A 12,940-nucleotide genomic window follows, 5' to 3' on the forward strand; every position below is an offset into this window, starting at 1 on the left:
CAATGCTATAAAGCTGAAATACAGCCGAAAAATCCGCCCCTGACTTCTGGCTAAATTAAAGAAGGCAGGTAGGAACCAAAGTAATCAATTAAGAAAAGGGGGGCTTGAATGGTATACAGATAAATAATTATTCAATAATAAATATTGTGTTCTTTACTGGAGGTATACAAATATTTCTCTGTTTTAGGTACATACACAGTACATCTGTGTAGTGATATTTCTATTAAACAAAAGCCAATGCACTAACATCTAATACATTTCCTTCAGCATTAAAGAGTTTTGCTTTTTGCAAATGAGGCAAGACTCGAAATAGGAGGACGGACTAACGCATAACTGGGGATTCCCTGAAGTGACACTCTTGGCAACCGCCCTACCTTCTTTTGTTATCTACGGGATTAGTAGGCAGCTTTGGTCCAGCTCGAGAGCTCCCCCTAGCGGCAGAACGCGGCGTGCGACCGTCGGGCGCTTCAGTGATGTCACGTGATTTTTAAGAAGCGGAGCGGCTGGGGCGGCGCGCTGCATAGGATCTGGGCTGGGGGCGGCGTCTTCGCAGCCAGTCCACAGACAGACGAAGGACGGGTTCGTGCGGCTTCTTTTCTGTGTACAGGTAAGCCCGATCAAAGTATAATCTGCACTGGATATCGTACTAATATTTGATTGATCATTGGTTTAAAACGGTGGGAACGGCATTTACAGTAATTTATTCAAAAGTTTTTTTCTTCAAATGTGTAGCGACGTCACTAAAACTGTTGCCCGTGATCTTTAACTTCGTTTTGTGCATTTCCGGTGATGTTTGTATTCGCGTCATATGATCGGAATTCTCTGTACAACCACTCGACAAGTTTCGGGCATTTTTACTCTAGTTTTCATACACACAGTTTTTCTAAGTGCCATGTATAATAATGGTCAGCAAACACATTTATGACATCTGTCAAAAACTGCTCGCGAGCTCAGCTCCAGGATTGTCAACAAATTGTAGACAGCACTTCCGTGCATTTGGCCGCCGTAGGCATGACGGCACTTTGAACCGTGTTCGTCCGGCATCGTTGAATAGGCAGAAAAGAGACATCCATCCCAGGCATGGCTACAGGGGGGAGAGTGCGCTCCACACGGAAGCTACGGTCCTGGATTGTGGAGCAGGTAAGTCTGCTGACTTTTTCCGATTTTAAACTGTTAATCTTCTGAATGAAACGACACCCCCCCCCCCCCCCAATAGTTTCTGCAAAATAATTCAGCAGCCAGACTCAACTTATTTCCTGATCTGCGTGCAGGTCAGCAGCGGCCGGTACCCGGGTCTCGTTTGGGATGACCCCGCCAAGACCATGTTCCGCATTCCTTGGAAACACGCCGGCAAGCAGGACTTCAGGAGCGACGAGGATGCTGCCATTTTCAAGGTTTCGATGCTCTAAAAAGACTGCTCCCAACTTAACATCTCGTCCCGCTGCCAAAGCCTTTCAAAGGCAGTACGTGGTACTCAGTGACACCAGCGACACACTGACACCCCCCCCCCACCCCCCTGCTGACAGGCATGGTCAGAATTTAAAGGGAAGCTCACCGATGAAGGCCGTGCAGACCCTGCCTCCTGGAAGACCCGCCTCCGCGTTGCCCTCAACAAGAGCTGCGAGTTCCGCGAGGTCAGCGAGAGGTCACAGCTGGACATCTCCGAGCCGTACAAGGTGTACCGCCTGGTGCCACTGTCCGAGCAAGGTGAGGAAGATCTCTTCCACACACAAGAACACGCACACACACCGGTGTCAGAATAACTCACGCATGCTTATTCACACTGTCACCAGGCACATATTCACACATATGTAGCAGCACATGGTAGCGAAAAAAGCTATAGTACACATAGAAACTGTGTTGGTTGTACTACTATATACTTGTGCAGTCACACACACACAATCCACATAGGCCACACTTATCTTTCTAGCCTCAGTGATTATTAATGTGTGGGCTTGGTTAAAGGACTTCTCCCTGGGATCAGTAAAGTATATCTTATCTTAATGATCACCAAAGTGAAAATGTCGGATGCAGAAGCACAGTCCCACGTTTCTGCTTGTCTTTCGAATGGGCATCGAACATGCATGCAGCAGAGATAAACCGTGTGTGAACTGGGTTCTTCTGACCACCTGGAAATACAGACATACACTCATGTGGCTAGCTGATACCATGGCAGGGAATGTGTTAACGAGGAAGGCCTGTCCTCGGGACCCACTGTCCTCGGGACCCACTGTCCTCGGGACCCGGTAATAAGAACTTGGAAACAGAGGAAGTCTAGATGATCGACAGTGATAACTCCATGTCAGCAGAGTCTCGTGGCTGGGGAGTGAAAAACTAATGATTGCAAAAAAACAAATAATAATAATAGACCTTTCAAAACTCCGCTTTCATCCCACGGATGAGCAGAGCCCCACCCGTGTGAGTAACCCTAACCCTAACCCTAACCCTAAACCACACAGCTATCGAGGCTGCAGGGTGGCAGCCGGTGTTTTTCCGGTGCTGCTCACTTCGCCGTACGACACTTTCTACTGACGCTGTGCAATGGCAGCATCTACCCAGCCACCATTCCAGTAGCTATTGTGAGCGTCAGCATCTCACACATTATTTAACAATGAATCATAGTATTTTTTTTTCTGTTTAACCAAGTAAACTTGTATTGATTTTAAATTACTAGTATTTAGTTAGGTATAGTAATTATTCACGTATTCAGTGACTAGTTATTTAGTCACTTACAATGTTTTCCACTTACAATGGGTTCACTGGAATGTAACCCCATCGTAAGTCGAGGAGCATCTGTATTGGGGTGGAATCAAGAGGAATGAATGGGTATGTTTTCATAGGTGTTCTCCTTTATGCGGGTTCTCTTTCCTTGCTCTACCTTCTCATCCGGGTGCTGTGCCTGAGGCATAGCGAAGGGGATTTAAGTTCTACTTGTGTTTACCTTATTTGAGGTGGAGTTGAGGATTGTCGTCATACACGTAAATAGTCACTTAGCAGCAATATAGCATAATCCACAGTGCAAAGGAGGAAATAGTCAGAGAAGCATTGCATAAGGACAGCTCAGGTATGGTCAGGGAACCCAATTACAGAGGCCATTAGCTTTGCTAGTACTGTAGAAGCTACACTGAAAAACAACTTGATCTTGCTGCAAGAAAATTACTTTGCATCAAGGCAGCAAGGAAGTAATGCAAGGGTGAGATCAGCCATGGCGCACTGAGGAACTGCTCTACACTTGTTTTGTGACTCGCATCAGCATGATATGAGTTAATACCAGACACCCTAGATCGAGTTCTCAGTCTTGGCCTCACAGCTCACCTTGTATGCTATTAATTAAACAGGCTTCGTTATGCAAACTTGTGAATGCATCATGCTAGGGGACCTGAATTTTTAGCTATTGTAAGATCCAACTGTATATAAACTGTATATAAATCTAACTGTATACAATACTGTGCAAAAGTCTTAGGCAGGCAAAGAAAATGATGTTTAGATTATCCTTGTGTTGGTGTAAAACTATGATATTATGCCTGTCAAAGTGTGTCAGCGTAGCCATTTCAGAACCTCTGCTAAAATCATCCCAGTATTTGCAGTGACCGTCCAGTGCAGCCATGTATTTTTTGACTTGGCCACTAGCTCACCCCATACAACTAGTCAATCTGTCACTGACTTTTTATACCAATTTATTTAATTATTCAATTGAGCTGTTGGTGAAATTTAACAAAATCGTGGAATGGCTGAGGTGCCCCTGAGGAGAGGTTTGGGAACTGAAGCGCTGTTCATCTAGCCATCCAACTAGATATCAGGAACTTTTTAGAAAACAGAAGAAATTATTACTAGTTTTTATTGTGTTACTCTTAATTTGCATATGTTCTAATGTTAAATTGTGTTTTTTGTTCTAAGCCAAAGTACACTTGCCACCCAGATAAACAGCTTTAAACATTTCTTTGGACTGTCTAAGACTTTTGCACTGTATTGTTTGTATAAAATACTTTTATGTATTTATATTCCCTATGATCACCAATTTAACTAAATATATTTAGGTTTTTCTTAACACTGTTTAGACCAGGGATGGCCAATCTTATCCACAAAGGGCCGGTGTGTATGCAGGTTTTTTGGATAACCTGTAGGTCAGCTGTTCAAACCCAGGTGTGAGGACTCTTCAGCCAATCAGTCCTCTAATTAGTAATCTAATTAGGAAGTTGCAGCGAAAACCCGCATACACAGCGGCCCTTTGCGGATAAGATTGGCCACCCTTGGTTTAGACTGTTCTGTTATTCAGGTAGTTCTATAGCTATAGATCATTAATCATTGATTAGCTGAAATACACGGTATGTTCTGTTTAAGGGGCAATATCAAAAAGATTTACTAGTCTATTCTCAAAATTTGTAATTCTGAGCACCACTGTGATCTGACGTGACACTTAAATATACCAAGTAATTTTGTTTTGGGGGGGTGCCTTTTCTAGATATAGCTGTGGGGGGTTTTCTCTGTCTGACTGGCTGGTGCTAGAGGCATTGAAGTAGCAACCATTCCTGGAACTAATTTATTTCGAGACGTGGATATAATTGAGAAGGATTCTAAGCTGTGAGAATAAATGTACATGTGTAGTGATGAGCACTTACCAATGTGTACTGATTCGTCATGTTGGACAAAGCATTTGGCAAATTTGGCAATGGCCGAAAAATTCAAATTCATCTTGCTTCCAGGAAATTACCAGGTAAATATAAAGAAACGGCCAAATGTTCTTCTTCTAGGTTGCAATGGTAAGACCACCTAGTGGTATCCAGCTACAGCAATAGATACGTTTTGCTTGCATTCACCTGCTGGCATCTGCCACTTCAATGACGACCTCTGTGTCCCCTTCCCCTTCAGGGATGGTGGAAAACAAAAAAAAGACAGGAGAAGGAAAGAGAAAGAGATCCCAGTGTGGCAGAGAGGATAAAGCGATCAAGGAGTTAAAAGAGGAGGAGGCTGCCGTCCAGCCAATCATCTCAGTAGGTTTACCCGTGATCTGCAGGGTATCATCCCTCTGTACCCGCCCATTGTTATACTCTTAGCCGCACTGGCTGCATAAAAGCTTACCTAACCTACACACTCAATTCTCAGTCTGTCCAGCAGGTGGGTGATGATGATAATAGCCCACAGACGGAGCAAAGCGATTCAGTGATTGTCCTGAAAAACGCCGATTGTAAGTCCTAGCCCCCCGGCCCTGTCCTCGTGTGCTTGTCTGTGAACCATGCACGCTATTTTCCGTTCCTTTTCCCCCTTGTTTAAATCAAACTGTCAGAAAGACCGCTCTACTTTGCTCAAAATGTGCAGTTGAGTGAAGACCTGGAAAGCGACATGGTGTAGATGACATTTAGTCCAGAACACCAGAGGCAGATACAGATTTCAGATTCGGCCTCCAGAGGCGAGTGCACAGCGATGAGAACCATTTCCCAACAGGAAATGCTCTCTCATAAACTTTGGTACAGTTTGTTTGGCAGAAAATTAAACACTAGATTACCACAAAAAGGGAAGGACAGGCATTTCGAATTCATAAACGGGTGCAGCTATGGTCAATCTCCTAACTCAAACTTTTAATATTTCTGGATCCCTTTTGCTTTTGAGGGCTGCATTTTCTTGGATATTTTTCCCTTTCCTTTACCGTCTTCTGCAGGGCTTTTGCAGAGCAGTCTGCTCACTGCGGCTCTGATGGAACCGAGCCGCTTGATGCTTTTATCCTCCTTGGTGTTAACCCCAAGTGTGACTCAGACTCTGAGTATGCAATGTTAAGTCTGAATAACGCTCAGGGCGGGATTCTGCTGCCATTTAGTGGTCTTTATTTATTTGTGTGTTGCTGACTGTTTCGAAACGTCACACAAAGGACACATTCCAAATTCTGCATCGGCACAGCAACGCACAGCAGTCATACCGTTCCTGCTGTAATCATGCTGACATTTTGGTATTAACATTTTTCTGTCACAAGTAATAAAATTTTCCTTGCTGGGGAAAAAAAAATGCGACGGTTATTGGGCGTTTTTTTTTTTTTTCCTGGGGGGCAAACTTAACACTAAGGAGGTTAAAAGACTGATTAATAAATGCTGATGCAAATCACTGCATCCAGCTATGCCAAACGGTACCCTGCTCAGCCCAACCCTTTCCCGCTTAGGCCCCTGTAAAAGCAGGCTAATATACTAGCACTGACCAATTAACACGCAGCTAAGAGAACTCTCTTTTTCCTGTAGTGGTCAATGAGCTCCAGGTGAACTTGATGATTGAGACGGCGCCTCCTCTTGGAGGTAATGACCACCTGCACAATAACAAACATGTCGTCGCCGTGAGCCTCCTGGTGTTTCCTTCATCCTGCTCTTTATCTCGGCTCGTCCCCCCTCCACACTATCTCTCTTGCCACAGATTCATTCGTACTTCTGCTGCCGCTTGGTTCTCATAATTGCCGTAACCCATTAAGTATTTTGTTTTCCCTCCAGGCCAGCCTTGTCTCATCATCACACTTTACTACTTGGGCCACGAGGTTCTGAAGCGCGAGATCTTCGGGAATGATGTGCGGATCGCCCACTTCCCTTCTTCTCATGGTACCACGGGCTCCCTGGGTTTGGTGGGCATAGAGCGCATCGCCCTGCCCAAGCCCCCACCTTCCCTGTTCACGGGCAGGAAGGAGCAGGCTTTCGCCTCCTTGCTGCCATACATGGAGAAAGGTGTGATGCTGGCCTCCACCAAGCTCGGCATCTACGCCAAGCGCTTCTGCCAGGCCCGGGTGTTTTGGACCGGGCCGCACACTTCCGAGTCAGGCCCGCACAAGCTGGAGTGTACAGACCACCCAGTCATGCTGTTTAGCAGACAGGCCTTTCAGCAGGGTGAGTACTAAGCTGTCCGCGATCGTCACACTTCTGCTAGTAATTCTTACCTTTGTTAGCTAAGTGGCACGACGCCGCAGACGACTCCATATATGGCATTAGCCGTGGCGGTGCCGGCAGCGCTTTATATAGCGATAGCCAAATCGAAGCTAACGACGGCATATTTGATGTTAGCCACGGCACTGCTAACAGTACCATATGCAACGCTAGGCCACAGTGCCACTAACGGTGCCGTGCGTAACGTTAGCCGCGGAGCTGCTAGAGCTGCTATCTACCCCATTAGCCACGGCTCCACTAGCGACATATACCGGTGTATACGCAGGCTGAGCATCCCTGCGTGATATATGGCGCCAGCCGTGGCGGTAATGTGACGTAAGGATGCCGTTGAGATAGTGTTTGTTCCTCCTCAGAGCTAGCGGTGTTCAGCCAGAGCGGAGGAGCACCGCCGAGGTGTGGGGTCACCCTGTGTTTCGGGGAGGAGCTTTCTGACACGGATGACCTCTCCAGCAAACTCATCACTGTCCAGGTACCCAGCCGCCCTTGTCTCTTCAAGACACTGCAGCCACTCGTCACAAGACGCCCTTGGATTAAAATCTGATCCTGGTTTGACTTATCAGACTTACAAAACTGGATGGAAATACCAACAAGCCGGGTCTGCGGGGGCTTATTGAGGTTATCAGCCAGGGATATGGCTTAGATTTACTGAAAGGAATTGGGGACAGGCTGTGTCTCTCCTGGGGGAATAACGGTACAGTTTCCCCATGGTTCGGGATGTATCACGCATTTTGGACCATTGTAACAGTATAGTTTCAGTGTTTTTGTAGTTAAAAAGAAAATTTTAACAAATGACCCTCTGATTAAACAATGAACTCTTTATTATTCCGTATAACAACTCTCCATTGTAGAAAAATGGCAGCATGACTAACTAGGCCAAGTGTTTGTCTCTACTATATGAAATCAAGGAGAGAAAAACATAAAAATTTAACTTTGACAACCTGTAGGTATTTTTTAAATGGACGGTTTACCTAGTATGTACTGTCCCTGTACAGGCAATATTAAATTAATGTTTAAAGAATTTTTTTAGAATACCAAATCTTATCTAAGGAAAAATATTTATTTGACAAGAACATACCTGAAGCTAAGTATCACTGTTAAAAAGCGACCGCAGGGAATCACAGCACAGCAAGTGTAGAAAGTTAGTAAATATTACAAACCCCACAGCCCAAGAGAGCGCAGAATGTTTCTGATGCAGCAGAGCCGCATAAAGGGGGCAAAAAAAAACCGTATTGTGGTGAGTGTCATTTTAATAAAGGAGATGACGGCTCTTTCAGAATGAAATGCTTCTCTTATTAGCAGCCACTGTGGGTTTAATACTAGCAGACAAACAGACAAGGAAACCAACACCTTACATGACATTCATGGTTATACTCTAATGAAACACACGCATTCCACACAAATAGTGCACAAATACCCATATTAACTCACACCATTTGAAGATACGCACGGTGTGGTACAAAGAATGCCGGCTGCTGATCATATTGTCACATTATGTCAGCCAATTGTCGACAGTGGGTGGGATCACCGCTCGTATAATGTTGTATTGCTGAAATGACGTCGATTATGTTTGAAGTATGTGGCTACCTTTACCTCTGCTGTTGTATAATGACATTTAAGTTGTAGCCCTCGAAAATAAAATAATTCTAGCCCCAGTTTTTTAGATGGTAATTTTTCCCAAAATTGGCTATTCGCAGCAGTACGTCTAGGGAAATGACAGGCATATCGTAATACAGCGGTTCACGCATAGGGGCAATAAAAGACCGTGTACCCCTAATTTCTCCCATGTACACAAAGTAGAGAAAGACCCAGAAAGAGCATAGCCACTTCTGGGAAATAAAATGAAGGCCCCTTCTTCTGCAGGAAGAATCTTCTCAACCAGTCAGATATGTATGGAATAAAGACATCGAGTGCAAGTCAAAAGTCTGGACACTCCTGCTTTTAATGTGTTTCTCTCTATTTTGGTTATGTTATTCGCCTTGTAGTAAAAGGCAATGGAATATCGCAACAACCAAGAGACGTGAACAACATCTCACAATGTTTAGGAAAATTACCCCCTTTTGCTTCCGTGACAGCATTGCAGACTCTTGGCATTCTTTCAGTCAGCTTTCAGATGTAGCCACCTGGGATGCTTCTCCAGTAGTCCTGAAGGAGCTTCCACAATTTCTGGCCACAAGTTGGCTACCTTGCTCTTACTCAACTCATCCCAAAGCAGCTCTTTGGTGTTTAGGTTGAGAGATTGTGGAGGACGAGTCATCTGTCACAGCACTCGATCTCTTTTCTTGTTAACATCATAATACAGTTCTTGCATAACCTCAAGATGTGCTTAGGGTCGTTATCTTGTTGAAAAACAAATGATTTTCACTAGGTGTGTCCAGGCTTTTGACTGGTACTGTCCTATGTAACTGTACCACACTGCCAACATAGGTGCTAATCTTGTGATCCATGAGATATTTAGATAGTAAACTGGGGTTACCAGCAAAACTTCTACATGAGATATACTGTTTAAAACATTTCTGGAAGCCTCATCCTTCTGCCAGTTTCTTATCACTGCTCTCCCTGGCTGTTGACCGATACTTTACACTCATAAGATATTCCACATTCTCTTCAGACTCCGCTGCAATACTTAAAGCTCTGGTACCTGCTCTCCAGTTCATCACTCCCTCCTTCCTCAGATCTCCCTGCCGTGGGCCATGCAGACCATCCAGCAGGCCCAGTCTGTCCAGAACTCGCTGGCTATCATCCAAGACCTGACCAGTCAATCTCCGCTTGGCGAAGTCACTCTCAACCTGGTGTCACTCCAGTGAGAAGACACTTCTGGCAGCAGTGGAATGGGGATCTCATAGTGTCTGCCCAATTTCCTACTGGAATCAAGGCTGGGGTCCTGACACACCTGTACCAGTCCAGCTGCTGGCCCTGCCACAAGAAAAATCCTACTTTCCATTATTATTATTATTTCATACTGGATAGCTGGATTGGTACACATAGAGACCTCATAAGAGCGCCCCTCCCCCCCCAAAAAGACATAGCGTACGCAATCAGATGTCATGGAGAATGCACGGATTGTTGTCCTTTTGAGATCACAGGGGTTCGAGTCCCAGCAGGACATCATCAAAGGACATACCACCAGTAGAAGGAATATCGAAGGGCTACCCTGAATCTGAATGCTCAGCCTGTTGGAGGATAGAAACCCACAGCCTAGCAGATGAAGTATGCAATGAGGTCTCGACCCATTAGAGAAATCATCATACTCTCTGAGCACTTGCATGATACTTTATCTATAATGTGGTATGTTTATTTCATAGCATATTATCAAGATTAGTCTGGCCAGATTTAGCTTTTCAGTTAAAAGCCCACATTAAACCACTAATACAAAGTAGGGACGTTACATGCATAGTGGTGAGAAATGTAAGATACTTTGTGCTGGGCTCTGAGATGAAGGTCCAAGGAATGAGAAAGTGCTGCAGGTCCATCTCACAAGAGGGAATCAGCAGGGGACATCAAGGTTTTTCTTCTGTGGGTTCCTGCACTACTAGAGACCTCAGGCATGGAGGCTGCCGTTTTGTGACTCTGAAACGCGACCCTGCTATGCCCAAGCTGCCGATATGTTGGGGATTGACAGACGCCCCCTTCAGGCAGGCCAGCAAACCAGGCCCTGCCGAAGAGAGGGACTGCGAATCGAGCGTTTGTCGCTAATAGTCGTGTGCAAGTCGTACAAGCTGTTTGCATGGTATTTTGCAGTGCAATGTGGTGAAAGAATAAGAAAAACCTGCGCACGATCATTTTTTCATTGAATATTGCATGCAAGTCACGAATATGCATTTTCCAGCATAAGTTGGAAGTTATGAGGGGAAAAGAGATACAAGCAGATTCAAGATTCTTTAATTGTCACGTACATAGTTACACAAAGTACAACACGTAGTGAAATGCATCCTGAACCGCTCTTTTGCAGACTGCGCAAGTTGCTAAAGTTAAAAAGTGCAAAAAGCAAGCTAAAAATGCAAGCAGAGGAGTATGTTCAACATGAACGTAACCAGACATAAAAGTGACCAGTGTAACAGTGCTGATTTGGTGAGGGGTACAAGAGCCCAATGTACATCAGGGTGTGAGATGCAATGGGACGTCCAGGTTCAGAAAGCTTATGGCCTGGGGGGTAGAAACTCCTCCTAAGTCTCTCAGTCCTGGTCATGATGCTCCTGAGTCTCTTTCCTGATTTCAGAAATTGAAACAGATGGAATTATTATTGTATGTCAATTACATTACATGCATTAATGAATTCTTTTTTTTGCTTGCATCTCAGTTTTCCAGCGTAGGATAACAGACATACTTTTGTCTAATATACCCTATGCCAGCTTTGAAGCTTGCCAGTGCTTATTAGCGGAATAGCGTTACGTCGTGGAAAACTAAAGATCGATCTGGTGGCCAGGTCCTGTACCGCACCGTCGATCACCCCAGTACTTAACAAAATGACATGTTCACCATTCCATTACTTTGGGATGGTGATGTTGTGTCGTATGAAATAAAGTTATATTTACACTTTATCCGAGTGTTTTTTTGCATCTTTCTTGCTTATTTAGCATGAAAGTCACAGTTCCTTTTATGCGGTGGGTAAGCAACACACAAAACTTGACTTTCGAGACGGCCCAGCATCTCGGGACCAGGAACTAGGTTCCTGAACTTGGACTGGGAAGCACCTATTCATTCATAATTTAAATAGAGGATTATTTCAAGTACACAATCTAGACCAGGATAAGTGGTTAATGGATGGATTTTTATCAGTATGGGTTGTCATTTCAGAGTAGTTACGGTGTCACACTTGTAATTTATGCCATTTTAATCAGCACCCTAGGTAATAAGTTGTGAATTCAGTATGTATGTAACTATATAAATGACTTGTAATCTGTAACTGTTTCAACTTCCTTTTGCTAAACAAAGCCTTTTGAATAATGAACAGGACTACGGAAACCTAAGTGTCACACACGGGAGTGTAACCAAGCACCACTGGGAAGTGTCGAGGAGACACTTTTTTTCTCATAGGCTCTTTAACGTGGTTAGGAAACCCTGTGGTGTGGTTTCACTGATCCTGTCTCTTGTACACTGGTCCTCAGGTGGTTTTTTGCAAGGGAAGAAACATTATATATAAAGAACTGTCTATATTATGTGTACTTTTTAAATAATAAATCTACTACAATTAAATATCTGTATATTTTTTTCTATAATTATAAAAGATGTGTATTAAACATACTGACCTGGACAAACTTGTTGGTATCCTTCCACAAAGGGTAGAGTGTTGGCTCTGAGGCTAAGGATCTGTGCCAGCAACTGGAAGGTTATTTGTTCAAATCCCATGAATGCCCGGAGTCGTCCTACTCCATTGGGCCCTTGAGCAAGGCCCTTAACCTGCAATTGCTTCATCCTGGGTATGATGTTAATCTACATCAAGCCCTATAAGGAGGTCCTCCAACTTGCAGGGAAAAACTTGGGGGTTGGTGGGAGGATTAGCACTCCAGTCACCAGAAAAAAAACACACACTGGTCCATGTGGACTAGTGTGGTGCTGAGGTATCACCTGCCACATGTCTGCACTCAGGTTCTCACCCCTGAGGTGGTTTGTCATGCGGCGGGTACAGCAACGCACTGTAATCAGTGTATGCTCCTTACACAATGTAATCAGTGCATGCTCCCTACACACTGTAATCAATGCATGATCCTTACGCACTGTAATCAGTGCCTGCTCCTTACACACTGTAATCAGTGCATGATCCTTACGCACTGTAATCAGTGCCTGCTCCTTACACACTGTAATCAGTGCATGCTCCTTATGCACTGTAATCAGTGCATGCTCCTTACGCACTGTAATAAGTGCCTGCTCCTTACGCACTGTAATCAGTGCATGATCCTTACGCACTGTAATCAGTGCATGCTCCTTACGCACTGTAATCAGTGCCTGCTCCTTACACACTGTAATCAGTGCATGATCCTTACGCACTGTAATCAGTGCATGCTCCTTACGCACTGTAATCAGTGCCTGCT

General features: G+C 44.5%; 1 protein-coding gene across 3 annotated transcripts; it reads left to right on the top strand.

Annotated features, from left to right (window-relative positions):
• The first annotated feature begins 465 nt into the window (after positions 1 to 465).
• On the top strand, positions 466 to 12,104 carry irf9 (interferon regulatory factor 9). Of its 3 annotated transcripts, none has more exons than XM_023825250.2 (10): positions 466 to 607; positions 1,010 to 1,140; positions 1,272 to 1,394; positions 1,527 to 1,707; positions 4,870 to 4,991; positions 5,104 to 5,185; positions 6,225 to 6,278; positions 6,468 to 6,854; positions 7,265 to 7,380; positions 9,584 to 12,104. In XM_023825250.2, exons 2-10 carry the CDS (start codon positions 1,081 to 1,083, stop codon positions 9,713 to 9,715), a joined length of 1,257 nt encoding a protein of 418 aa, XP_023681018.1. In that variant the 5' UTR covers positions 466 to 607; positions 1,010 to 1,080; the 3' UTR covers positions 9,716 to 12,104. The 3 variants fall into 3 exon arrangements, with proteins under 3 accessions (XP_023681018.1, XP_023681021.1, XP_023681019.1); XM_023825251.2 differs by having other exon boundaries at positions 492 to 607; positions 1,055 to 1,140; XM_023825253.2 differs by lacking the exon at positions 6,225 to 6,278.
• The last annotated feature ends 836 nt before the right edge of the window (positions 12,105 to 12,940 follow it).

The sequence above is a fragment of the Paramormyrops kingsleyae genome, chromosome 4 (assembly GCF_048594095.1).
Source record: "Paramormyrops kingsleyae isolate MSU_618 chromosome 4, PKINGS_0.4, whole genome shotgun sequence".
NCBI lineage: Eukaryota > Metazoa > Chordata > Actinopteri > Osteoglossiformes > Mormyridae > Paramormyrops > Paramormyrops kingsleyae.